The sequence below is a fragment of the Musca autumnalis genome, unplaced genomic scaffold, assembly GCF_047663935.1.
Source record: "Musca autumnalis isolate F117 unplaced genomic scaffold, ASM4766393v1 scaffold_4, whole genome shotgun sequence".
NCBI classification, from domain to species: domain Eukaryota; kingdom Metazoa; phylum Arthropoda; class Insecta; order Diptera; family Muscidae; genus Musca; species Musca autumnalis.
The window spans coordinates 60,544,094-60,571,056 of NW_027411977.1; the positions used below are offsets into that span (position 1 = coordinate 60,544,094).

General features: G+C 36.3%; 2 protein-coding genes across 5 annotated transcripts in view; one reads left to right on the forward strand and one right to left on the reverse strand.

Annotated features, from left to right (window-relative positions):
• Positions 1-203: 203 nt before the first annotated feature.
• On the forward strand, positions 204-2,301 carry LOC141400635 (saccharopine dehydrogenase-like oxidoreductase). Its single transcript, XM_073979928.1, has 3 exons — positions 204-272; positions 330-394; positions 678-2,301. The coding sequence occupies exon 3, from the start codon at positions 741-743 to the stop codon at positions 2,013-2,015; it is 1,275 nt and encodes a 424-aa protein (XP_073836029.1). The 5' UTR covers positions 204-272; positions 330-394; positions 678-740; the 3' UTR covers positions 2,016-2,301.
• Positions 2,302-9,689: 7,388 nt separating this feature from the next.
• cert (ceramide transfer protein) overlaps positions 9,690-26,963 on the reverse strand; it is a 73,155-nt gene continuing 55,881 nt past the window's right edge. For all 4 annotated transcript variants that reach the window (XM_073984107.1, XM_073984108.1, XM_073984109.1 and 1 more), the window contains 5 exons: positions 15,029-15,268; positions 14,725-14,956; positions 14,457-14,659; positions 14,239-14,374; positions 9,690-10,841 (listed from right to left, as the gene is read on the reverse strand). In XM_073984107.1, coding sequence (XP_073840208.1) covers positions 10,714-10,841; positions 14,239-14,374; positions 14,457-14,659; positions 14,725-14,956; positions 15,029-15,268 — 939 coding nt within the window. In that variant the 3' untranslated portion in view covers positions 9,690-10,713. The remainder of the gene's footprint in view (positions 10,842-14,238; positions 14,375-14,456; positions 14,660-14,724; positions 14,957-15,028; positions 15,269-26,963) is intronic.

Below are 26,963 nucleotides of genomic sequence, written 5' to 3' on the forward strand. Positions count from 1 at the left end.
TCAATCTAAGAATGCCTAATTTCATGAAATTTTTGCTACGAAATCACTCTAGTGTGGAACGGGACATACTTCATAAAAACTACTGACCGTTTGAACAACGCATCGCAAAGCTTCAAGAAGCAATGATTTGTTTAGGCGAAAGTTTTCTATGGCGTATGGCGTACATCGTTGGTCGATAACATTATTTGCTTCTCGATAGAATTTGCACACAAAAGTGGCAAGTCTGGTCTTGCAAAAACACATATTTACACTCCTCCGTATTTTGAATGCCGGTAGTATTGCATTTGTTATTTGCATTTCATTTTTACTTGAACAAATAATTCTTTCAGTATTGGTGTTGGGCGTTACCTACGAGTTTCGGAAACTTCGGGATTTTTTCTTATTTGTAGAAGAGGTAAGAAATTGGCGTTCAATAATAACATTTAATTAGGTATTCAATATATTCAACATAAGTGTTGGTGTATTAAGTCATCACACATTGATTTTGGGTTTTGAAGCAAAGGTCATTTCCGACAACAACCAAATCCAATCTTCATTCTTAGTGAACGTATGAATGCGATAAGTTGCGTTGGTTGTTTGTATTCTTTCGCTACGTGATTTGTCTTTCCTTTTAGTTTCACTTGAGATAAGAATGTGGGAACAATGTTTCATTGACATTTCTTGTTTTATTCTTGTAGATAACTTCTTAAGGCGGGAGCGAAAAAAAGTGAATTGAAAAGAAATTCTTAACAGAACACAGAATGGCTGATCGCTTGGATGTGATTATATTTGGAGCTTCGGGATTTACCGGAAAATATACAGTATTCGAAGCGGTTTCAGTTTTGGCTGACTTGAAATGGGGCATTGCCGGCAGGAATCGCAAGAAATTGGAAGCTGTCCTCGAAGATATGGGCACCAAGGCAAATAAAAGTCTAAAGAATGTGCCGATTATTATTGCCGATATTGAAGATCAAAATTCATTGTTGGAAATGGCAAAACGTTGCCGAGTGTTGGTAAATTGCTGTGGTCCATATCGTTTCTATGGTGAACCGGTGGTACGCGCCTGCATTGAGGCCGGTACTCATCATGTGGATGTCAGCGGTGAACCTCAATACATGGAAACGATGCAATTGAAATATCATAGCCAGGCCCAGGAGCGCAATGTTTATGTTGTGTCAGCCTGTGGTTTTGATTCAATACCAGCTGATATGGGTGTCGTTTTTATTGAAAAGAATTTCGATGGCATTGTTAACTCCGTGGAAACTTATTTGCAGAGTTATACAAAAGGAGGCTCAGCCGGAGGGAGAGGTGGTATACATTTTGGAACCTGGGAAAGTGCTGTCTATGGTTTGGCCCATGCCAATGAATTGCGTGGCATACGACAAAAATTGTACTCTGAAAAAATGCCACGCTTTGAACCCGTACTCAAGCATCGTCCTTTAATATTTCGTTCGGAAATTGTAAATGGTGTTTGCCTGCCATTCCCCGGTGCTGATCGTTCAGTTGTTATGCGTTCCCAACGTTTTATATACGAACAGGAAAAGAAGCGTCCAGTTCAAATGCACGCCTATGTTGCATTTGGATCATATGTTACAGCTTGTTTGGTTGCCTTGGCTGCTGTTGCCTTTGGTCTTTTGGCGAAATTTTCCTTTGGACGTCGTTTACTGTTGAAATACCCTCGTTTATTTTCTTTAGGACTTATTTCACATGAAGGCCCCTCTGAAGCATCAATGGAACGAACATACTTTGCAATGACTATGAAAGCCTTGGGCTGGCCCAAAACCGATAACGCCACACCACCAAGTGGCCCACCATCAAAATCACTGATGGTTAGAGTATCTGGACCGAATCCAGGTTATGGTGCAACATGTGTGGCTTTATTATCCACAGCTAAGACAATATTGAAGGAGAGCGACAAAATGCCTGGAAGTGGTGGTGTTTTGCCACCAGGTGCAGCATTTGCCAAAACAAGTTTGATCAGTGAATTAGAAAAGCACGAGCATGGCATGAAATTCGAAATCTTAGCTAACAAGTGAAGTGGTGGGTGATGAACAAGAGAAACAGTGTCTTTAGGCAAAGACAAAAAACGATTAATATATAATTTCAATAAAACCCGAAAGCAAACAACTAACACGGAAGTCGGGCAAGAAACCTATTTAGAAATGCGAAGTGATAACCATAGTTATTAGTGTCTTATAAAGTTTATGTAATGCATAACATTGTTATGAGAAATCTTTGAAAAAGTAATATAAATATATATTTAAAATGTGTCTATACCTAACATGGCAAGCATGAAAAAAATAAATACTATAATATAATGAACAACCCTTAGATTTAATAGCCGGCGTTCAATGTTCAGTTGAAAACAAAATTTTCATAACAGTCATAAAATACATGCCAATATTAATTTGTTAATATTTATATAGGTGAAATTAATTAAATACATATTATATTCGTTTCTAAACCCCACGATAACCTTTGGTGGCACAAATTGCATTGTTGTGTTTTCAGATAATACGACTGATGAGACAGATCGACGGATATACGTCATAGCATATAAGTAGACAAAATATTAAATTCCACTAATAATTTTGTAAACAGCACTGACAAACAAGTTTGTGCAAATTAAATGCTTGATTGCAATGTATCGCATAAAACGTTCACGGGACAAAATCTTGAGATGAGTTCGAAGCGGGTTAATAATCCAACCTTGAAAAAATAATAGTACGGTTACACTAGAGTAAACGAAAACGATGACTATCGCCTGTTAAAATTTGTGCATGATTGAACTTTTGCGCAGGAGTTTAGGTAGGAATGGACCGACATAATGCATTTTGAAACTTGATATAATTTCTGAAGTCATACTTTTCGATAGTTAAAGTGCCCACCATTCATTTTAGTTGATCACCGTAGAATGGATTTTTTAGAGCTGTCGGGACATTATGCTTGGGAGCATGGGCTTGTCCACGAAAAAAGTTATATCTTTATATCATCGAACCTTTCTTGAACTGTACTTAAGCGAAAATTTTGAACTTTTGTGAGGGCATTACCGGAAGGAGTTGTTCCTTCTATTCCACCATTGAATTTGACTTAAATTTGAGAACAAAATTGAGATGTGCAAGGGTTGGATCAATGTCAATCACTTTTTGTGCTAGGTGTCGTACAGAGATCTTCAATAAGTCACAGGCAAAAGTGAGCCACATAGGTACACAGAAACGTTTTTAGTTCTCGAGTAGTTTAATAGCGAGTGTGTTTGCCACTCGAGTAGTTTTACCACACAACAAAAACATAGACTAACGAATTTATAGACGTGTTCATCATTGGTCTATGAGTATGTATTTTAAGAAAACTTGTTTTTTGGGTGGCAATCAATACATATGTATGTAGGCTTGTTGTTTAGCAAGTGGCAAATTGCTTTTCTCTGGTGTCGTATTTTCCCACATTCATTCCCTAAGGGACAAGGGAGAATTCCATCATATCAATGAGTGCAAACAAATTCATATTAGATCAATAATATTAAACTACTTTTTATAGTCAAGTCTGAACGGCGCGTCTTACGATACTGGTTGTAGAAAATTCCACGGGCGTAACGGATTGACCCGAAACTAAAAGTGTTTCGGCGAATAGCTCCTAAGCACCATATGCTGTTACAACAACAAAATATAGTTGATTATCCAACGTTCCAACGATAGATTGATGACACTTGTTAAATACTCATCCATCCATTTTATTTCGTCACCGTATAATTTATAGCTTTTGGACCATTATAACAGAAAGCATGCACTTGCCCACGATAAACATATCGCAGTAAACAGGAGCACAATGATGAGTACTGGAGTGGATATAGATGAATGAAATGCTAAAATCTAGCCACCACTCAGGATTGCAACGACACACCAGAAGGACATCAGACACTTCCGCTCTGACATCCAAGACGAAAATAGTATCTAGAACAATCGATCTTTTTGTTACGAACATCTGTGGGTGCCACCGTGGTCCAATGGTATGCATACCCGCCTTGCACGCAGAAGGTAGTGGTTTCGATTCCCCAGAAGTCTCCCTTGTCCTGCCTACGATGTTTGTGGAACAATTATTATTCAGCAGACCTGTTACAACAACGAAAAGCAGTACAAGGATGTGTCCTCGCAGCTGCTGCAAAAAATTTAAAACAATCGGAATTATGCCTTAAACTGTATACCTATTGAACAACCGTTTTAAAATGGTGCTTGAGAGTTACACAAAGGTGTGGGCCGATAGAGTCTATATTCGAACCTTGATGTACAAAGTTTGGACCAATCGGTAAAACTTTGTACCTTTAATGGAGGAGGTATCCCAAATGGTTGATTGCCCATCTTCGAACTTTATGTCCATATATACATTAGGCAATTTTCTTTGCGGCAATTGTCAGTTTGATGGAGAGAGGGGTGAAGCATTTGGCAACCCTTTGCTTCTCAGCACTCTCTATCGCCTACAAATTGAAAATTGCGCAAGGAAAATAGCCTAATGATTTACATTTACATGGGCTATCTAAATTTAGGCAAAATATTATTAAATCATTAGTATGGATTTGGTACATACTCCATTAGAAGAAAAAAATTATTAAAATACCACTTTTCCAAGCTGTTGACAATCATTAGAAGATATCACAAAACCAATAGGTACCGAACCTGTGCAGGCGTTGCATAATATTATGAAGACTGCATTAAACATGTCGAAGAAAAAGAGGTGACAGGAGCCGATGGGTTAAAGGCAAGAGGTGAAACTATTATTGCAAGGGGAGGGCACACTCGATACCTAAATATTCCATACCCTGGTTCACAACAATCACAATCCCCGGCCGAAGCCGTCTGATTAAGAAAACTTAAAATGTTAAAGAAACTGTTGTCCGCGTAGCCGAAATTTACACCTGTCCATAGGAGAAAGTCTTAAATCCCCGGCCGAAAGCCGGCTACTTAAGAAAACATGCAATTTTAAAGAAACTTTTACCCGCGTAGCCGAAATTTGCTTTAGAATTGTAACCGGTTTATATACAGCTGGAAATATTACATTTCTGGATAGGAGTTTTCCTAAGCTATCTTTGATACCCATATCGGCCCAGAATACCCGGTTATATATCCGCTTTTTTTACCCGTAATTTCGGTTCAAATAATCGGATAACCGGTTATGACCGCTGGTAATGTTTAATATTTTCGTAATCAGGGCATCGAGATCTATCTATGGTGAAAATTTCAAACCGATCGGAGTATTATAGTCAAACTAGGAATGTTCCAACATCAGTTATGCTGTCGGGTTCTTCGGTTCCTTCCTTAACAATTTGAAAATACGATTCCATCATTCATGAAAAACTCACACAAGAAACTAATATTAAGACAATTATCAATTAATTTAAGTCCAATTACTTACCTTTGTTAAAAATACAACGAAATCCATTATTTTCAATAAACTTTCGTTCAAATTTAAACTTTTTCACTCATTTCACAATTTGGCGGTGTATATCAATCATTCACTTAAATGGAAGAAGAAGAAGAATTTGTACTAAATCTAACAGGGTTGTATTCCTCTTGTACTAAAACAACAGCAGTCATTATGAAACACAATTGAAACGTCAGCGATGTCGGCGATTGTGGTGTGATAACGAAGGATTAATTTTCTTGACTTGCCGTAAAGCTGAAAACACATCCAACGTTTGAATAAAGTTTTGTGTAATTTCTTGTAGAAGAATAAAAAAGAAAGTGCTGCCAAGTTTGCATTTTTCTTTATTCTTCTACCAGAAATGAATCAAAACTTTACTCAAACGTTGGATGTGTTTTTAGCTTTACAACCTGTTTCTGTATATTTCGAAAAAAGAATGTGTGCGAATGAAACAGGGGCAAACTGTTGTGTGTTTTTCGAATTTCTTTTTTTGTTTTGATGCAAAAGCAAAGGTAAAATTATTTCGAAAACTAAAGTTTGGGCGTGTTTCATTCGCACACATTCTTCTTTCGACATACAGAAACAGGCTGTTAGAGTACGTTTAAATTGGCGCTTACTATAATGAAGAATAATGTATTATGGACTACTGTTAAATGTCATTTACATTAGAGCTGTTTGCCTTCTTTATGAAGACTTATTTGACGTGTACACCAGTGACCTGCAACCGGTGCCAATTTTATGAATTGCGGTAGACACAAGAAAAAGCGATACTAGTACGCACCACCACTCTCTTTTTTGCGTTAGAATGTAATCAATATTCTGTTGAAAGCCAAACACAAACATTGCTGATTCATATTTAACGCATTGTATGTAAAGACTTTACTGCTTCGTACAAATGACTACCTCTTGCTCGAATTGTTCGTGTTGACTTCGTTTCGAGTATACTTTATGCATACAACTAGCGAAAAGAAAAACAATCGAAAACACATAAAAAATCTAAACGCATCAAATGAATCACAGTTATGTCCGCCTATGTACGTTGTCGTAACACCAAAACAAACGCATTCTCTGTTTAGCTAACACAGCCTTTGTATAACACAACAACACACCTCTCTCATAAATTCCCCATATTTGTAGACAGCTATGTTTAGACAACTGTGTTGTTTTTGTTTTCAGTTCTCTCATACTTTATGCCTTGTAGGATTATTACTCTCTCTTCATGTGGTGTTTGTTTGTACATTAACGATCACAGATTAGTAGTTCGTAAATCACACACATTTATGAATGAATCAAACCGATTGTTTGAGATAAGAAATGCATTGTTGTGGTAGTCATTGGCGTATGCTGATTTTTGGTAAAATGAATGATTTGTTTACGAAATGATGCGATACACTACATAGTTGCGTTGATTCAACGCAGGCCTCTGGTGTACACAATAGTGTTGACATTTGAAGAACAGTGGATATATTTAAACCTCTAATGCAAACGGCGTTTTAGCTGTTATTTACTATTAGGAGATGACGACTTCTATTTTGCTTTTTCAAAATAGACAGCAGAGCTCCCAAATACTCGCTCGAATTCTACTCGCGTGTGAAATTCGCTCGAGTTCGAGCGGGAGTACTCGCGCGAGTAGAAAAAATAAATCGAGTATACTCTATTTTTACTCGTCACTCGCGAAGCATATTTCAGACTTGCTCATTTTTACTCGCAAGTGAAAAGTGATTGCGAGTACGAGTACTTGAAGAGTACGAGTTTTGCAAGAAAAAGTGAGTGTTAGTGAAAATGCTCGAAATAGAGTTGGAGTTTACTCGAAGAGTAAAATCGAGTGAAAAAAATATTTTTTGCCGTTTGTGTGTTGCAGCGTGTGTAGTAGCGAACAGGTTTTGATTTTCCTGTGGACTGAATATGGAAAGAGCAAGTTGTTCGGAGGTCTAGAAGAGGTTGTTCCGAAGTTCGGAGGAGCGTAGTCGGAGGTTCAGAGGAAGGAGTTCGGAGTTCCGAACAACCTCCGACCACCCTCTTTCGAACTTCGGAGCAACCTCCTCTGGACCTCCGACCACCCCCTGCGAACATAGGAACAACCTTCTCTGGACCTCCAACCACCCTCCTCCGAACTTCGGAACAACCTCCTCTGGACCTCCAACCTCTTGTGAACCTCCGAACAACTTGCTCTTTCCATATTCAGTCCACAGGAACATCATCGCGAGTAAAAATCTGACTTTTTACTCGCACTCTTCGAGTACTCCCACTCGCGAGTAAAAACGAGCAAATCGGTGCTCTGATAGACAGGCTTATGTCCTAAACACATCCAAAGTTTGAGTAAAGTTTTCTGTCATTTCTGGTAGATGAATAAAAGACAAAATGCTGCCAAATTTCAATTTTTCTTTATTCTTGTACCAGAAATGGGACAAAACTTTACTCAAACGTTGGATGTGTTTAGGGCCTTATAGTACGTTTAGATTTACGAAACCAATGGTAAGTTTACATTTACGAAATCCACTCGATTTCAACTGTCAATTCCATGGCTTAAATGTCAAATGAAATCGAATGGATTTCAGATGAGGTTTCATTTGACGTATCCACAAAGGAGTTGACAGTTGAAATCGAGTGGATTTCGTAAATGTAAACCAAGCAAAACTCGATTTCAAATGTCAATTCCATGACGTATACGTCAAATAAAATCCAGTGGATTTATAACTAGGATTTATTTGACGAATAGGCTATGGAATTGACATTTGAAATCGAGTTGATTTATAAATCTAAACGTACCATAAGAAAATATAGAATTATGGGGTCGTTCTAAAAATTTTCTAACCCTGCGTTTACACATGACAGGACAGTTGAGTTCATGTATTGATTGTCAAAATCCCAAAACTTGCCCGTGTGACGTAAGCGTCCCGACAACTGCAGAAACAGTTGTAAAATTATGAATAAAAATCATCGATTTCTGGACGCCTACGTCACACGGGCAAGTTTTGGGATTTTGACAATCAATACATGAACTCAACTGTCCTGTCATGTGTAAACGCAGGGTTAGAAAATTTTTAGAACGACCCCATAATTCTATATTTTCTTATGGTTCGTTTAGATTTATAAATCAACTCGATTTCAAATGTCAATTCCATAGCCTATTCGTCAAATAAATCCTAGTTATAAATCCACTGGATTTTATTTGACGTATACGTCATGGAATTGACATTTGAAATCGAGTTTTGCTTGGTTTACATTTACGAAATCCACTCGATTTCAACTGTCAATTCCTTTGCGTATACGTCAAATGAAAACTCATCTGAAATCCATTGGATTTCATTCGACGTTTGAGCAATGGAATTGACAGTTGAAATCTATTGGATTTCGTAAATGTAAACCTACTATAATAATAGCAACAATATAATATAGGTAGGTGCAATTTTTTATTTTCTAACGAAAATATATATGTCAGAAACCTGTTCGATTTTGACGAAGTAGATCCGAATTTGCTGTATATTTGTATTTTGACGTTTCAGTTTAAAACATTAACATTAATGACATACTTACAGCTCAACCTTTAAGACTTAATGCCACGATTTTGTCATTCTCTTAAATAATCTGATTAATTAATTTTCCACATTTATTATTTAAAATTTTTTATCGTTTCTGTTTAACTTTGAATTGTTGTTGTTGTTGTTGTAGTTTTGCTTTGAAATTTGAACAGTGATCCATATTTTTAAGTAAAATTGTGTAAGAGAACTTTTAAAGCATGATTGTCTTCTTAAAAAAAGAAAGTAAAATGACATATTTTTTTATTTGGTGTTTTTGCTTTTCTGTCTTGACAAATACTTTTAGCTACCGTAAAATAAATGCGATTTATTCTCAAAAAATATAATTTATTTAAAAATAAACAAATTGATAAATTAAAAATATTGTTTAAAACAATTTTCTTTTCATTAATAGTTTTTTTTTTGTTTTCTTGGGATTATGCATAACAACTTTGTTGAATATATAGCACTTTTTTATTTTATAAATCTTATTTTTTGCCATTGTTTTCTTCTTGTTCTTGTATATAAATATATATGGTATATTATATATAAATTTTTATTGTAAATAAGAACAAAAAATAATATTGAGTCAAAGTGATTGCTTGTGTATTGGAAAATAGTAAGGATTGCAGTGTTTGTGCATGTGTATATGTGTATTATGTATTTAAAAGCAACAATAACATAAAATAATTAAATAATTAATTAAAATAAAAAATATGATAATAATATTTTTAAATTAATTTTATTATTTATTTATAGGATGTAAATTGCAATGTATAATTTGTTTTTTTGAAGGAAAATTGGTATTCAGTTCGCATTCTAAAGCCAATTTATTTATAAGGCATAGTTAAAAAGTATTGATATATTGCTCACTCTGCACCATTTTGTTTTGGAAATTATTTCCTCTATTTATGTTAATAATGATTATCGGGAAAAAGTTTCATGCGACTACAAGTTTCAACTGAAAATTGTGTGGAAGAAAACGGTCAAACCGGAAGACTAAATATTATAATTTTAATATTTCGAAATAAAGCCCTAATAAATTTGGCAATTTTGCCAGCGGCAATTCATAGTTTGTCCCTGAGAGAGGTTGTTGAAAGGTTTCCATTAGCTTCACCTCACGACAGGGAAAAATTGAGAATCGCCACAGCTAAAATTGCCTAATGTAAATGGTAGATAAGATTTTTGGTATAAAATGTTTTGTCCTTCATAAAAAGTTTGTGTTTTCCAAATATGTACACAAAAAGAGGGAAATATTTAAACTTGTTTTACTTGTTTCAGAACTGTTTTACACTTCTAATAATGTTATTGTAAATATTTATATGATGATAAATGTTGTGTTTTTTATTTCATTTCATTTTTGAAAGGCATATGGTATCCAGTTGGATTACAACTTGTTTTCTTTAATTTACTTGGTATTTTTTTTATTAATGAAATTAAATTATTGTTTACTTTTTTACAAAAAACAACAAAACACCCAAGCTTTGTTTACTTAATATCTAAGAACTATTTGAACAGGGTAGTAGTGGGAAAGGATTTGTTCGTTTTCAACTTTGTTAACAATAGTAAAAATTAAAAAAAAAACAGATTTTAAAAAATTACAATTTGGAACATTTTAAATAAGTTATGAATGATTAATTTACATGAAAAAATAAATAATTTACTTTATGCCTTGCATTTTAAAAAAGAACGAGAGAGAAACAAAGAAAATAAAAATATTTAAAACGTTGTGAATAAAGTGCAAAAAAAAACAATAAAAAATGTTTTGTTATAACAGTAATTATAATAATGATAATGGCAAATATCAGAACATAATGGGCTGATCTTTACGTTGATCTATCACGTAACTGGTGAAACGTTTAAGGAACTTTGGATATTCACGCTTATAAATTGCGCGTAAAGCTGAGGCAGGTGCCCAACCACCGGGATTTACTGGAAAAGAGAAAAATTAAAAGAAAATGTTATTTATTAAAAATACGACACAGGAAAATTTCATTAATTGTAACAACAATGTACAAAACATTGTGGAGATACGTGTACACAGTGTAATAAGTTATACCGTTTCATACTCTACAAAGTAAAAATTCAGCCGATACTATACCACTATTAAATAAATGAGATTTTGGACAGTAATATTGAATAACCAAATCACTGTGCGGCGGTGAGATCTACCACCCTGAATTGATGGATATTAAAAGACATAACCGACTGGTCTTGGGGGACTGTAATTCTCATCATGAGTTGTGGCATTCGGTCCTCGACAATGACTAGAGGGGTATAGCGCTGGCTGAACAGATTGCTAGCTCTACGTTTTGCACGGTCAATGAGGATGCCCCTACAGGAATCAGTGGACAGTGTCACAGTTCGCCAGATATAACCATCGTGTAACCCTGTAGTGCGATTCTCTAACTCATTCTTTGAGTTACCGACAAAAATCGGTAAAATTAAAATGCTTATAATTTCGGTAATTAATGATGTTTTTCGGTAAGTTAGCGATGAATAAAAAGCAGTCGTAAAGTTCTACCGATAGTAAGAGTGCTCTCAACTTTTATTTGAACTTTTCATTCATAATTTTGCGTTTTAGAATCGCACTTCTGGTCGTAACAAAGGTGGTCGCTTAAATATTTCCTAATTATGTCAGTGGGGATGCACAGTGGTCCCACTTGTATGGGAAGAAGCGACAAAAATATTTCTATTCGTCGGATATATCTGATGTTTAAATGCTTAAAATAAGTAAAAAATACTTTAGCCAAAAAATCATGAATATGGGGAATATGAATATAGCCCCCATATAACGGTACCACTCGATTTCAGGTATTTTGAAGCTTTTATCTATATTTTCAGTCCGAATTGGCTGTACTTTGGTATTTAGGGTTCCCAGTAGTCAGAAAGAAACCTTCTGCAGCAAAAATTGTGGACATAGGTCTAGGTTTTGGTATAGCCTCCATATAACGGTAACTCGCAATTTCAGGCGTTTTGAAGTTATTATCTACATTTTCGGCCTAAATTAGCTGTAATTTGGTTATGGGATTCTCAGTGTTCAGAAAACGTCTCCGCCTGATATTGTGAACAGGAAAATAAACTAATTATTCCATTTCAGATTAGAATATTTCATGTTGGAAGGTATAATAAAGTTCGGTCCGGCTGACCTTAAAATTTTTACTTGTTTTTCACTTTGTGCATAGAATCATATATCAATAATACACAAGTGTGAAAAAATACACTCATAAGTAGATACCTAAACAAAAATATCTACATCTTGAACGGAAACAACAATAACAAGAACCGCGTTAAGTTCCGTCGGACCGAACTTGTTATACCCTCCACCACGAGTTCTATTGAAGTAAAATGGAATAATTAGTTTCCTTTCGTGTATGAAGAAGACAAATTGCAGCAATTTCGGTAAAACGTTGATCTATACCGACAAATTTCTGGCGTAAAGTTTTTAGACTCAAACAAAGAAGGCAAAATACCAAATGTCCGATATTTCGGTAAGAGAATGTGGCTAAAACCTAAAAAGTATCGATAATCAAGAGGTACTATATGGGGATATAGGAAGACGTGGACTTATACTGATAATTCTCTTCTGGAATATTTTATAAGAACTAAATAACGAATTTCAGTCATTTCGGTGGAATATTGACGTCACAATCTGCAGTATTACGAAAACCGGGAGGTACGGTTCTAAGGGGGCTATATCAAAACGTGGACCTATACCGACGAATTTTAGTCGGAAATAGGGGCAATATGAAACCGTGGACCAGTACGGACAAGTTTCTGGGGATCAGTTTTATACCACCAACGAAGACTAAATACCAAATTTCAGCCATTTTGGTGTAATATTGAAGCCACAACCTTCAAAATACCGAAAATCGGGAGGTACCTTTCCATGGGGGCTATATGAAGACGTGAACCTATACCGACAAATTTAGAGAAGAATGTTTTATACCCTAAATGAAGACTAAATACAAAATTTCAACCACACAACCTTCAAAATACTGGAAATCGGAAGGTACCATTCTATGGGGGCTATATGAAGGGGTGGAGCTATACCGACAAATTTAAAGGGGAAAGTTGAGTACCCCCAACGAAGTCTAAATACCAAATTTCAGCCATTTCGGTGGAATATTGATGCCACAACTTTCAAAATACTGGAAATCGGAGGGACTGTTCTATGGGGGCTATATAATGGAGTGAACCGACATCGACAAAATTCTGGGGGAAAGTTTTATACCCCCAACGAAGACTTAGCACCAAATTTCAGCCATTTCGGTGTGATATGACATCACCTGGCAACCCGTCGCTTATCTTGGATCATACCATCTCCCTATAGTCGTTTATATCAGCAAATCGCCCAAGTTCATTACCACTTAGAATGCGATAGGTCGGTCTGTGGTAAGCTATGCGGTGCCAGTGTGGTTCGCGAACATCAGTGCAACCTGTCTGAATGCCGCCCTGAGAACTGCAACAGGTTGAATGCAACCATCTGCATGAGGAGATGAAGATTCATACCATGTTTAGATGGGGCCATAAAATCCGAGCTGGATCTGACACAACAAAACCCAACTAGGGTTCCTTGTCGTTTGGGTCTGTACTTTCAACAAATCCTCAGTTCGAATAGTTTGCACAATATCACCTTAAAAATGTTGCACAGCGTAATTAAAATATATATATAGAACCTGCGCCAAGATGAAAAAATTGAAATTTTGACTTTGACTTTAGAAAAAACAGTGTTTCGTAGGCGAAAGTAGATCAAGGTGTGATCTTTCAGATAAAAACAAAATCTTCTAAAAAAAGTTTGGTGCTCAATTAGTGCCCATATCCCCCCTTAATCTAGTTGTAGGTCACTTCTCGCGTAATATTTTTCATAATGGGAATGCTAGGGAAGCTAATACTTCTTGACATATGGGCCTCGAAATGCACCAATATTTAGAGCCACACCTTTCGCGCTAAAGTTTTTGTAGTCTTTGTGGCTTTTGTTACAGCGCTATAATTTTATTCTGAATTGTCTGAATTTTCTTAAAACCCGCCCATCTATTATTCTTGCAATATACGATTGATTAGCTATGTTAGTGGAATTATTAGGCCAACTGTTTATGACATCTACCTGACAAACGCCTATAAATGTAAGCTGGAAACTTCCAAAACTTCTCTTTTGTCATCAAAGAAAATGCTATTTACTTTTAAAATTAGGGATCTGGTCATAGTGCATTTAGGTCCACCACTGTTATTGTTTTCCGCAGTAATTGGCTGTGGGCATTTAGCTGTCGATAAAGTCGACTGATACTTTAGTTATTTGTTTTTAAAAAAACCTTTTGCGTGTACTTACCCACAGAACAATAGGTAACTTTACACGTCAGATCATCGCGTGTTAGTTTATCTGCTTTAGTTTTTCCCGGTGGTAAATGTGTCTGACAGGCCATTATAACGGTTAAAAATATTCTCACACATTTGCCATTTTTCGACTAGAATTACAAAACAAAAAAAAACGTTAAAAATAACTATGAAAAGATACACAATCAATTGTATATTCCAAATAAAACCTACCTCTTGTTTTGAGTAATCGGTTGAATTATTGCAAACAATCCAGGTATCGGCAGCACCTTCATCTAAACCATCGGTAATTTTACGCATATGCGACCAAAACAAGGCATCTCGTTGACTAGCAGGCCAGACACGTTTGTGGGTCTGTAGGAATAGAAATGTGTCTGGCGAGATTTTTTCCAATATTGTGCAGTCCTCCAAAGTAGCTAGAAGAAGAAAAAAATTCAATTACAATTTATATAAAATAGTTAAATATAACATCTACACTTACTTTCCCAATCATTACGGAATTCGGGCATAAAGAAATAATGACACATTTCTCTTGCCGTTACACCCTTGACGGAATGATAGGCTTTTAGAGGATCAACCACCATACCATTGACTTCTTCTTCACGTTTATACATTTTGATTTCACCCTCATCGGCAAATATTTGCCAACCATTACCATCGGAACCAACACCCTGGCGTGCGTAGTGTAACTGTTCCAGACAGACTCTATCAATCTGTTGAAGACACAAAACAGTAACAAATTGCAATAATTATTAATATCCGGTATTTTTTGTCTGCCAACTCACTTCTTGCCACAGGCCATGCGACTTGGCCAAAGCACCGGTACCAAAATCACTATCACCATCCTCACATTCACCATTTTCCGTTGGCTGATTGGCATGTACTGAATTGTGTGTAGAGATTTGTGATTGCTGTGATTGTAATTTCAATTTTACTCGCATTTGCATGTCCTCTTCAATTCTATCCAATCCCGTTTCAACAGCATCGAAAAATTCATCTTCCGGTAATGTGGAATGTGGTCCTTCCTGTAATAAATAGATATTTGATTTTTATTAGAATCATTTTAAAAAGGGGCTAGATGGAAATAGAAAATTAATATAAATGGAAACAGACAAAAACAAACACGTGTCTAATTTATCTTCTGATGTAGTTTTTAAAGACTTATATTTTAATTTTGGTTCAGTAAAATCAATCGGTTTTAGTTATGGGAACTACCATCAATTAAAAATAAATTATGCCAGCCTTTGGAGGAAGAAACCATCAACAAAGACACAATTTTGTAGGGCAAAGATGAAAGGCTATAAGGGTGGATTACACTAAAGTAATAATAATTGTTCCACAAACATCCCAGACGGGACAATGGAGACTTCGCTAAAGTAAACCTTCTCAAAAACATCGTACGTCTAAGAGGACATCTTATATATACCAACGGCATTTGTTGATGAACTGAGAGCAGCGATTATTGCCTAAATTAATGAACGGACCTGTTAAAACCTTTTAAATTGTGTCTACCATTCAACCTTATTGGTGTTATTATTCTACACGGTGCGCCTGAACTAACTTTAAATGAAGGGTGCTTACACGTGGGTAGTTTTTAGGGATTCTGAAACTACAATGTTATTTTATACCTGAGTTTAGTCGGAAAGGGTGACGTAGGGGATGGAAGATACCAAGGAACGGTCCTGACCGGTTCATTGCAAAGCCCAGGATTTATCTTGGTCCCTCTTTCATCTCAAGTGGACACTGACCTCCCCGTGGTGTCACCTGGGGAACTGCCTTTAATATCCGTTAAAGGTAATGAGCTAACATGTGCCGCGCGTTCACCCATAAGAACGTTAAAAACTTGGGTATGGGCGTCGGGTTAGTAACCCTCCCCTAGAAAAAACAGCCTACTATGAAAAAACGAAAGAAAAGAAAAACAAACCCCTCTAAAGTTGACGAACCCCGCAAACGTGTTAAGGACCATGATCTGCGAATCTGCACCTGGAATGTTCGCACTCTTTATAGAGAAGGTGCAGTCTTCGCATTGGCAGACGTACTTGAAAAGTACAAGGCCGATATTACTGCCATACAGGAAATACGATGGATTGGGAAAGGCGTCACAACAACACCTAAAGGTGACGCACTGTATTATAGTTGCCATGACGTAAAGCATGAGTTTGTTTGCGGATTCGTAGTTAGTCGGAGACTAAAACATCTGGTATCCAGCTTCACCACAGTGAATGAAAGACTTGCTGCAATTCGAATAAAAGCTAAATTCTTCAACATCAGCTTTATTTGCGCTCATGCTCCCACTGAAGAAAAGGACGAACAGACCAAAGATATATTTTACGAGCGCTTAGAAGAAACATATGACAGTTGCCCTGCCCATGACATTAAAATCATTCTAAGCGAGTTTAATGCCAAAATTGGAGAGGAGAATATCTTTGGTCCAACAGTCGGGAAATTCAGTCTCCACAGTGAAACATCTGACAATGGTATGAGGCTGATAGACTTTGCAGCTGCAAAAACATGGTAGTTAGCAGTACCAGATTTAATCATATCGATACTCATAAGGTCACCTGGCTGTCTCGAGATCAAAGAACAAGTAATCAAATTGATCATGTTGTGATAGATGGAAGACATTCATCGAGCGTGTTGGATGTACGATCGTTCCGAGGCGCAAACATTGATTCGGACCACTACCTTGTTGCAGCAAAGATACGTACCCGTCTAAACGTTGCAAATAATGTACGAACAGGCACAACGCGGAAGTTGGACATCGATAGGCTGCAAACACAACAGATACCCACAGCATATTCCACTCAACTAGCCCAATTGCTTAATGAGAGCACTCCTTGTCCCGATAACATAACAACACAATGGCAAAATATTGCCCACTCCATGCAAAAAGCCGCAAAATTCATTCGAATTCATGGTATGACCAGGAGTGTCGTGCTGCTACCGAAGAGAAAAATGCGGCATATAGAGCTACTTTAGAATCAGTAGCCACGCGTAGCGCACTAGAGAGATATCGGGAGAAAAGGAGAGAAGAGAAGCGTCTTTTCCGCAAGAAAAAGAGAGAAATGGAAAAGCGGGAGTGTGAAAAAATCGAGATGTACAGGAGCCAGTATGAAGTCCGAAAATTCTACCAAAGAGTGAAACATCAAACAGATGGCTTTGGTACAGGCACATCCTCCTGTAGAGACCAGCAAGGTAATCTGGTAACAGATACAGATAGCGTGCTCAGGATATGGAAGGAACATTTTTCCAATCTGCTGGTATCCCATAGTAGCGAAGACTATGATGAAGCAGGATGAAGCAGGAGCCGATGGCTTACCAGCCGAGCTGTTTAAAACCGGAGGCGACGCGCTGATAAGGTGTATGCATCAGCTAGTTAGCACCATCTGGCAGGAAGAACGCGTACCCGACGATTGGAACCTGAGCATCCTGTGTCCCGTCCACAAGAAAGGAGATAAGACCGTATGCTCCAACTATAGGGCCATAACTCTTCTCCCTATTGCCTATAAGATAGTGCCAGGATATTGTGCGAACGACTAAAGCCAATGGTAAACGAAATAATTGGACCATATCAATGTGGCTTTAGACCTAGCAAGTCCACCATTGACCAGATATTTACCGTGCGATAAATACCTTGAGAAGACCCAAGAGATGCAGATCGACACATATCACCTTTTTGTCGATTATAAAGCAGCTTTCGACAGTCCCCTCCGATCAAAGGTATTCCATGCAATGTCTGAATTTGGTATCCCCGCAAAGCTCATCCGGCTTTGTAAGATAAAGTTAAAACTGATGCTAGGTCCTCAGTTAAAATAGGAAAGAACCTCTCCGAAGAGTTTGCTACCAAAATAGGTTTCAGACAAGGAGACAGCCTTTCGTGTGATCTCTTCAACATCCTGCTGGAAAAGGTTATACGAGAGGCAAATGTCAAAAGAAGTGGCACAATCTACACCAATAGTCACATGTTACTTGCTTATGCTGATGATATAGACATCATGGGACGATCAGTAAAAGAAGTAACTGATACTTTCATAAAGGTCGAAGGAGAATCTGCTAAAGTAGGTCTCGCGGTAAACGGTGAGAAGACCAAGTTGATGGTGTCGACGCGCAATGCGTCCATTGAGCTCGGACCGACTGTGGAAGTTGGTTCCTATAATATTGAGGTAGTAAAAGACTTCGTCTCCTCGGTACCTCCGTAAACACAACAAACGACATCAGTTGTGAAATAAAAATAATAAATGTATTGGCCAACAGATGCTACTTTGGTTTAAGTAAGCAGTTTAAAAACAAAAATAATTCTTCGAAAGATCTAAGGACCAATCTGCGTTGACGGCGAATATCGACGTCGCATGAACCACGAGCTGTATCTGCTATACAACGACATCAATATTGTTAAACGTATCGAGATTGCGTTGGCTAGGCGATGATGAACCCGCTAAAAAGGCGTATAAATACGGACCGCTCGGCGGTGCACGCAGAATTGGCAGGTCAAGGAATAAATGGCGCAAACAAGTGGATGATGAGATGAAAAGGGGCGGTATTCCAGAGTGCGAAGCAACAAATAGAGAGGAATGGAGATCTTTTCTTAGTTCGGCCTATGGAACAAATGTTCTGTAATGGACCAGCTAAGTAAGTAAAGTCTACGAGCTCCTCTCGGATCGTTTCGAAATTTGTTTCAGTTGGTTGTCCTTGCGGCTCCCTTTACGACGGTACAATTTTTTTCTTGCGTAAGTCCATACTTCCTGAGATATTGGCCTAAAAGCTCCAAGAAACCCTGACGGCACCAAACAAAATGACAAATCCGCAAGATAATTCTCGCAGGGAGTTTCTGATTGGTGCAGACTTTGGTCATCGTATTATTTCATCCAGTCATGTATGGACTATATCGGTCCACTCCTTCGGGTACTTCCCACACAAAATTCGGAAAAAGTGAAGTTTAAGACTAGGATGTACTCGTTGATATGAGAGAAGAGAAGGAAAAAATATTTTTCCCTGACGCCTTTTTTATTGACCAAGATTTTCACTTATGTTGCCATTTTGTAGATATGTTGAAACAATGTGAACTTTATATACGAATATGTTGAGTCAATCAGCACTAGCTTGAATTATTATATGTTGCATTTATATTTTAAAAAATTGTATATGCGAATTTTATAACCAAGCATTTTGTTTTTCGACAGCAAACTAAAACGAAACCAACCCCTGGTGTTAGTTGTTACATACTTACGCAAAGTGACTTTGGTGGTTGTTGTGCAAAGGGAAATTTGCTTCCAACATTTCGCTCCGAATTCGAATTCGTACCGAAATTCGATTCGAATTCAGAACGAAATCTAAACGAATTGCCCTACGAAAAATCATGTAGAAATACGAACGAAATATGAACGATTTTGTTTCCGAAATTTTCAGATGTGTCGGACATCCGACATTTGGTTTGGTAAAATTAAAGCGCTATAATTTCGGCAATTAACGAAAATTTTCGGTAAGTTAACAGCCATAATAAAGTCGTCGCTAAGTCCTACCCAAGGGTCCTTCCGATAGCAACATTGCTGTCAACGTTTGTTCCCAGCAAATCAAACATCGGATGTCCGACACATCTGAACAATTTCGGAAGCAAAATCGTTTAGATTTCTATACGATTTTTTGTAGGGGAATTAGTTCCGATTTCGGAGAGAATGTCAGAAGTAAATTTCCATACGAATTCGGAACGAAATGTCGGAAATAAAATATCCCTTCGCACAACAACCACCTTTTGTATGTGCCTAACAGCAAGGGGTTGGTTTCATTTTAGTTTGTTGTCAAAAAAAACAAAATGGTTGTTTATAAAATTCGCATATACAATTTATAAATATTTTAATTATAAATGCAACATATATACACAAAGTTTACATTGTTCTTCTACAACTACAAAATGATAATAGCTGTGAAAATCATTAGAAACGTTTAAAATTACAAAAAACATAAAAAAGAAAAATTGATCAAAAAAAAGGCGTCAGAGAAAGATTTTTTTCCTTCGATATTCATACGACATTATTCCGATATCGTTTAGAAATCCTTACGAAGATTCGGAAGGTACCTCCTATTTTCATACGACATTATTTCGAAATCGAATCAGAAATCAGAAAATTCCTAAGAAAAAAATAGCTTTCTGAATTTCCCAAGGATTTCTTCCAATTTCGTTCCGAAATCTAACCGAAACCAATCCGATTTCGCTCCGAAATTATGTCAACCACTTCATACAACTTTCGATGACATATCGTTACGATTTCGGATCCGATTTCGTTACGATGTCGGTACGATTGGTTTGTTGGTTTGATACTTTTTATTCATAACTAGCAAAATGCCCGCTACTTCGTATGCGGAAAAGGAATAATATACAAATAAACAATATTTAATATGGTGAACACTAAAAATTTGATATTAGAATTGATATTTACTTGATATTCACTTCAACAGCGGCCTACATTTTAAATTCCAGTCCATTATTAGAACGGTATGGGTATTTTGAAAATTTTATCCACATTTTTCAACCGAATTTTGGAATTTGTGATATCAACATGTAGAAAACCTTTATTCCAAAGATGTTACCCTATATAACATTATTTTGAAACCGAATTCGTGTTAACATAAAAAAATAGTACAATATTCAGTACAATTTTTAAAATCCCGTACCATAGCTCAAATTTTACAGTTTTAGCTCTACTTGTTCACCCAATGCCAATAGTATTACATGTAAAAACCTCTAACAATGAACCTGACAAATAAATAATAAATCAGAATTCCACATCTATTCCTGAGCCCAATACAAAATTTATTGCAATTTTGTACTTTTATAGCACTAATTAAATAATTCCAGCTTCATTACTACACCCAACGTCAAATTTAACGTCATTTAGTACTTTTCGTATTTATTAACAAAACATGCCAGCCCTCAGAATTTGCAAGCATTTCAAAAAATCCTTATGTAAACACCAACACAAACGCTCATACAACAATTAGAAATTCCTCCTATATCCCTTCTTGCAACATCAAACTGGTAGCAAATGTAGTACTTATAATATGTATAAGTTTCAAAACTATATCCCAACCACGATTTAGTATTTTTCGTATACATAAATACGAATTTCCAAAACTTCCTCCCTATCTTCCCTCTAAACGCCAACTGCTATACTAATACCGAATTTCACAATTTCAGCTCTACCCCGTTACACAATAACGGTGTAAACCAAATTCTGTGCCATTTAGTAATTTTCGTACACTTATTGTACGTATATCCACAACCACATCCATATCTCAACCCTACACATCAACAGCGCCTATAATACCAAATTTCCGAATTCCACCTATATTCATAATACCATAAATGCTTTTCGTGTGAAAGCACGAATTTCAATAACTATCCCCAACAAAAATTCCGAATTTCAGGGTTCCACCTCTATCCATTCACCCAAATCTAAAATGTACCAAATTTAGTACCATTTAGTATTTTTCATATACATAAGTTCCAAGAGTAATCTAAATTCCAAATTTCAGGATTCCAGCTCTCTCCGTTCACCCAAATTCAAATTATACCATATTTAGTACTTTCTGTACCGATAAGTACGAATTTCCACAACCACCTCAAACCTACACTCCAACAGCAATCTTAATTTCAAATATCAGAGTTCCAGCGCCCTCCGTTCACCCAACTCCACATTGTACCAAATTTAGTACTTTTCGTACCCATAAGTACGAATTTCCAAAACTTCCTTAACCCTACACTCTAACAGTAACCTTAACTCAAATTTTCAGGATTCCAGCTGTATCCGTTCATACAAATCTAAATTGTAAAAAATTTAGTACCATTTAGTACTTTCCGTACCCATAAGTACGAATTTCGAAAACTATCCCATATCGCAATCCTATACTCCTTCAGTAATCTTAATTCCAAAGTTCAGGATTCCAGCTCTATCTGTTCACCCAAATCCAAATTGTACCAAACTTAGTACCATTTAGTACTTTCCGCAACCTTAAGTACGAATTTCGAAAACTATCCCATATCGCAATCCTATACTCCTTCTGTAATCTTAATTTCAAATTTCAGGTTTCTAGTCCTATCCGTTCACCCAAATCCAAATTGTACCAAATTTAGTACCATTTAGTACTTTTCGTAACCATGAGTACGAATTTCCATAACTACCCCCATATCTCAATCCTATACTCCGTTAATTCCAAATTTCAGGGTGCCACCTCTATCCTTTCACCCAAATCCAATTTGTACTAAATTGTATTACCATTTAGTACTGGTCGTACACATGAGTACGAATTTCACAAACTATTTCCTTTTATAAACACCACTTCCCAACCTTCATTTCCATACCAAATTCCAAGTTTCTAGCCAAATCCGTTCAAAATATACAATTGGTACTAAATTTAGTACTTTTCGTACACTTAGACGTCGAATTTCCAAAAACCCTTTGGTACACCTTTCTAACTCTCCATCAGTTACCCTCATTCCAAATTTCAGAATTCTGGCTCTTCCCAATTGCCTAATACAAAGGGTACCATATTTAGTACCTTTTAGTACTTTTCGTACCCTTCTAGGACGAATTTCCAAAAACCCAGCCTTATCTCACCCCTACACACCGATAGCAAAGCACAGTCAAAATTTCAGCTTTCTACCTTCAGCGGTTTCGTCTGGGCGATGATATACATGTCACTCCCTCAGTCATCACAAAGCTCTTTTATATATATATAGATTATTTATTATAATTTCCGGATTCCAGCGCTATCTCTCCATACAAATGTAATTTATACCAAATTTAGTATTTTCCGTACTTATAAGTACGAATTTCAGAATTACCTCAATCCTACACTTCAAAAGTAGTTATAATTCCAAATTTCAGTATTCCATCTCTATGCGTTCACTCACATCCAAATTGTACCAAATTTAGTACTTTTGGTACCCATAAGTACGAATTTCCAAAACTTTCTCTATCCTACACCTCAACAGTAACCTTTATTCGAAATTTCAGGATTCCAACTCTATCCGTTCACCCAAATATAAATTGTACCAAATTTAGTACTTTCCGTTCCCATAAGTATGAATTTCCAAAACTACCTCAATCCTACACTCCATCAGTAACCTTAATTCGAAATTTCAGGTTTCCATGTCTATCTAAATCCAAATTGTACCAAATTTGGTACCATTTAGTAATTTTCGTACACATAAGTATGAATTTCCAAAACTACCTCAATCCTACACTCCATAAGTAATCTTATTTCCAAATTTCAGGATTCCAACTCTATCCGTTCACCCAAATATAAATTGTACCAAATTTAGTACATTTAGTACTTTCCGTTCCCATAAGTACGAATTTCCAAAACTACCTTAATCCTACACTCCATCAGTAACCTTAATTCGAAATTTCAGGATTCCAACTCTATCCGTTCAACTAAATTTAAATTGTACCAAATTTAGTACCATTTAGTACTTTCCGTACCCATAAGTATAAATTTCCAAGACTAACTCAATCATACACTCCAAAAGTAATTAAATTCCAAATTTCAGGATTCCAGCTCTATCCGTTCACCCAAATCCAATTTGTACCAAATTTAGTACCGTTTACCACTTTTCGTACCCATAAGTAAGAATTTCCAAAACTACCTCAATCCTTCACTCCATCAGTAATCTTAATTCCAAATTTTAGGTTTCCATGTCTATCTAAATCCAAATTGTACCAAATTAGGTACCATTTAGTACTTTTCGTACACATAAGCATGAATTTCCAAAAGTACACCCATATCTCAATCGTACGCTTCAACGGTAATCTAAATTCCAAATTTCAGGTTTTCAGCTCTATCCGTTCAACCAAATCCAAATTGTACCAAATTTAGTACCATTTAGTACTACTCGTACACATAAGTACGAACTTCAAAAATAATTTCCTTATATCAACACCACTTCCCAACCTTGATTTCCATACCAAATATGAACATTGTAGCTATATCCGCTCAAAATATACAATTGGTACCAAATTTAGTAACTTTTCGTACACTTATAGGTCGAATTTCCAAAAACCCTTTGGTACATCTTTCTAAATCTCCATCAGTTACCCTCATTCCAAATTTCAGAATTCTAGCTCTTCCCGTTTGCGTAATACAAAGGGTACCATATTTAGTACCTTTTAGTACTTTTCGTACCCTTCTAGGTCGAATTTCCAAAAACCCAGCCTTATCTCACCCCTACACACCGACACCAACCCACAGTCAAAATTTCAGCTTTCTAGCTTCAGCGGTTTCGTCTGGGCGATGATCTGTCACTCACTCACTCACTCACTCACTTATCACTAAGCTCTTTTATATAATAAGATGTTGCGTATTAATTTTCCCGATATTTGAGTTACAGATAAAATGAGATACAGAATTCCACGGATTGTTCCTATTTTTTAATTCTTTACAATCTATGCCTATTTACCAAAATAAATCACAAGTATAAATCTCAAATTTGAATTAAATAAAAATTTTACCAAAAACATATTATTATTAACATCATCACGTCTATTGTAGAGAATTTTTCCGTTTTCAGCAGCAGGCTATAACGTGACTAAAATAATTGTGAAAAATAAAAGATTTTATTAACGGACGTGCAGAGAAAAAAGCTGCGCGTGAGTCAAATAAACTCAAAAAAAGAATATTTTCATATTCACAAAATCAAAAAAAAAAAAAAAAAAAATGCTTATGCAAATGAAAATATTTGCGTCATTTGCCATTATTATAGAACCAGTAGTTGGATTTTATAGTCAGTATGATTGTCTGACAATTGAAAACAAAATTCTATAAACGGGATTTGAATCAATAAAAATCGATGGAATTTAGGCGAAACCGAATTATACGTAAGAAACTTCTTTCTCTATTTTCAAGATATTAAATTCAAGTGTATGGGGAGGGTGGGGCTACAATTGCCTGTGTAATGTAATGGAGAATGTAATTCATTTATATACATTTTGGCTGATAAACAATTTACCGGTGGATTGAAATTTTGTAAATTTTTTTATTTTGACCATTACGCTGTTTTGTCCATTACTTTATCCATGAGTGTATTTTTGTTGTGCTACAAATTTGGAACAACTGGAAATACCATAGCAGCCAAAAACTTTATATTCCTATTTTGTTTATGCCAAAGTTAAGGTCGCGTTACTTGTAATACTTGTGGCCATCAACTAATTAATAATGCAAGACAAGTGATGTCGTTTTTATTTTTAATTATTTACCTGTCGATCGGTTAGGTGTTGCTGTGATTTTTCGCAAAAGACAATTCTGACAATCAGAATGTGCGACCGGTCATATTAGCCAAACATACAAAGCTAATAATTCTAAGTGTAAAATACAAAAAAGGCTAAATCTAAAATGCATTTGGTCCTAAATCCAAAATGCAGAAATACCATTAATACCGAATTTAAGGACGTACCCTGCCAACAAAATGTCCGACAAGTCTGAACAATTTAAGAAGGAAAATCGTTCTGATTGCTATAAATGTTCCTTCCAATATACCTGAATATGATCGTCCCTGATTATAATCGTCGAATTCGTATCGAAATATCGGAAATAAATTTAATTATAAAACAAAATAAAAGTTTGTTTTATTATAATGACCTCAAGCCGGACAAAGATTACAATGAAAAATATACCAATGTTTATACCCTCAGCATTTATGCTAACGAGGGTTATACACTTTCATACGGGCAAAATGTGCCGCATCGAAATAATGGTTTTAGACCCCAAGTATGTTTGGACGAAATGTGTTTCAGACAATTTGGAGTTGATTTACGATAACTCTCTAACGGACAACCGATTCGGTCCAAAATTTGGCTTTCGTAATATTTTGTTCAAACTTAGTTTAAGCTCGAAGATGGGTTGTATCGGTCCACTCCTTCCGGTACTTCACCCACAAAAGTTCGGAAATGTTCGGAAAATTTTTGCGCTCTACAACTCTTGAAGAAATTGACCGATTTGGTCCATACTTTGCACATCGTGAAACTTCTACCAGACTTAGGCGATGTTCCAATATGGGCTCAATCGGCTCACTCTTTCGGGTATCTCCCACACAACATTTCGGAAAAGTTCAGTTTAGGACCTGCTCTGGAACCGCTTTGATTTTTGTTGTAGCAACTTGTATTCACTGCCTCCCATACGACGGTGTAAGTTTCATCAGGGGCAAGTCCATACTTCCTGAGAAAATAGCCTTAAAAAATCCCCTCATACGCCCAAAATTTTGAAAACCCCCCCTAAATACATAAGTTTTTTTTGGGAAAAAAGTATTTCAATCCACACAGGCTGAGGGTGTGTCTCTGTCGGCAAAACCGACTGATACTTTTTTACTTGTTTTCTTCTGATTTTAGTACGAATTCGAAGCGAAATCTAGGGAAGGGTAGGACATCTTAGGGAAATTCGGAAAGGAAATGTTGTTGTTATTATTTTGTAGTTATAGTAGAACAATGTAAACTTTGTGTACGAATATGTTGAGTCTATCAGCACTAGCTTCAATTATTATATGTTGCTTATATATTTAAAATATTTAAAAATTTTATATGCGAATTTTATAACCAAACACTTTGTTTTTCAACAACAAACTAAAATGAAAGCAACACCTTGTTGCTAGTTGTTAGATATATACACAAAGTGGCGGTATACTGGCAGTGACGGTGGTGGTTGTTGTGCGAAGAGAAATTTGTTTCCGAAATT

Bases quoted from the DNA above. Each gene is read 5' to 3' on its own strand.
- LOC141400635 (XM_073979928.1), top strand. From the start codon at position 741: ATGGCTGATCGCTTGGATGTGATTATATTTGGAGCTTCGGGATTTACC.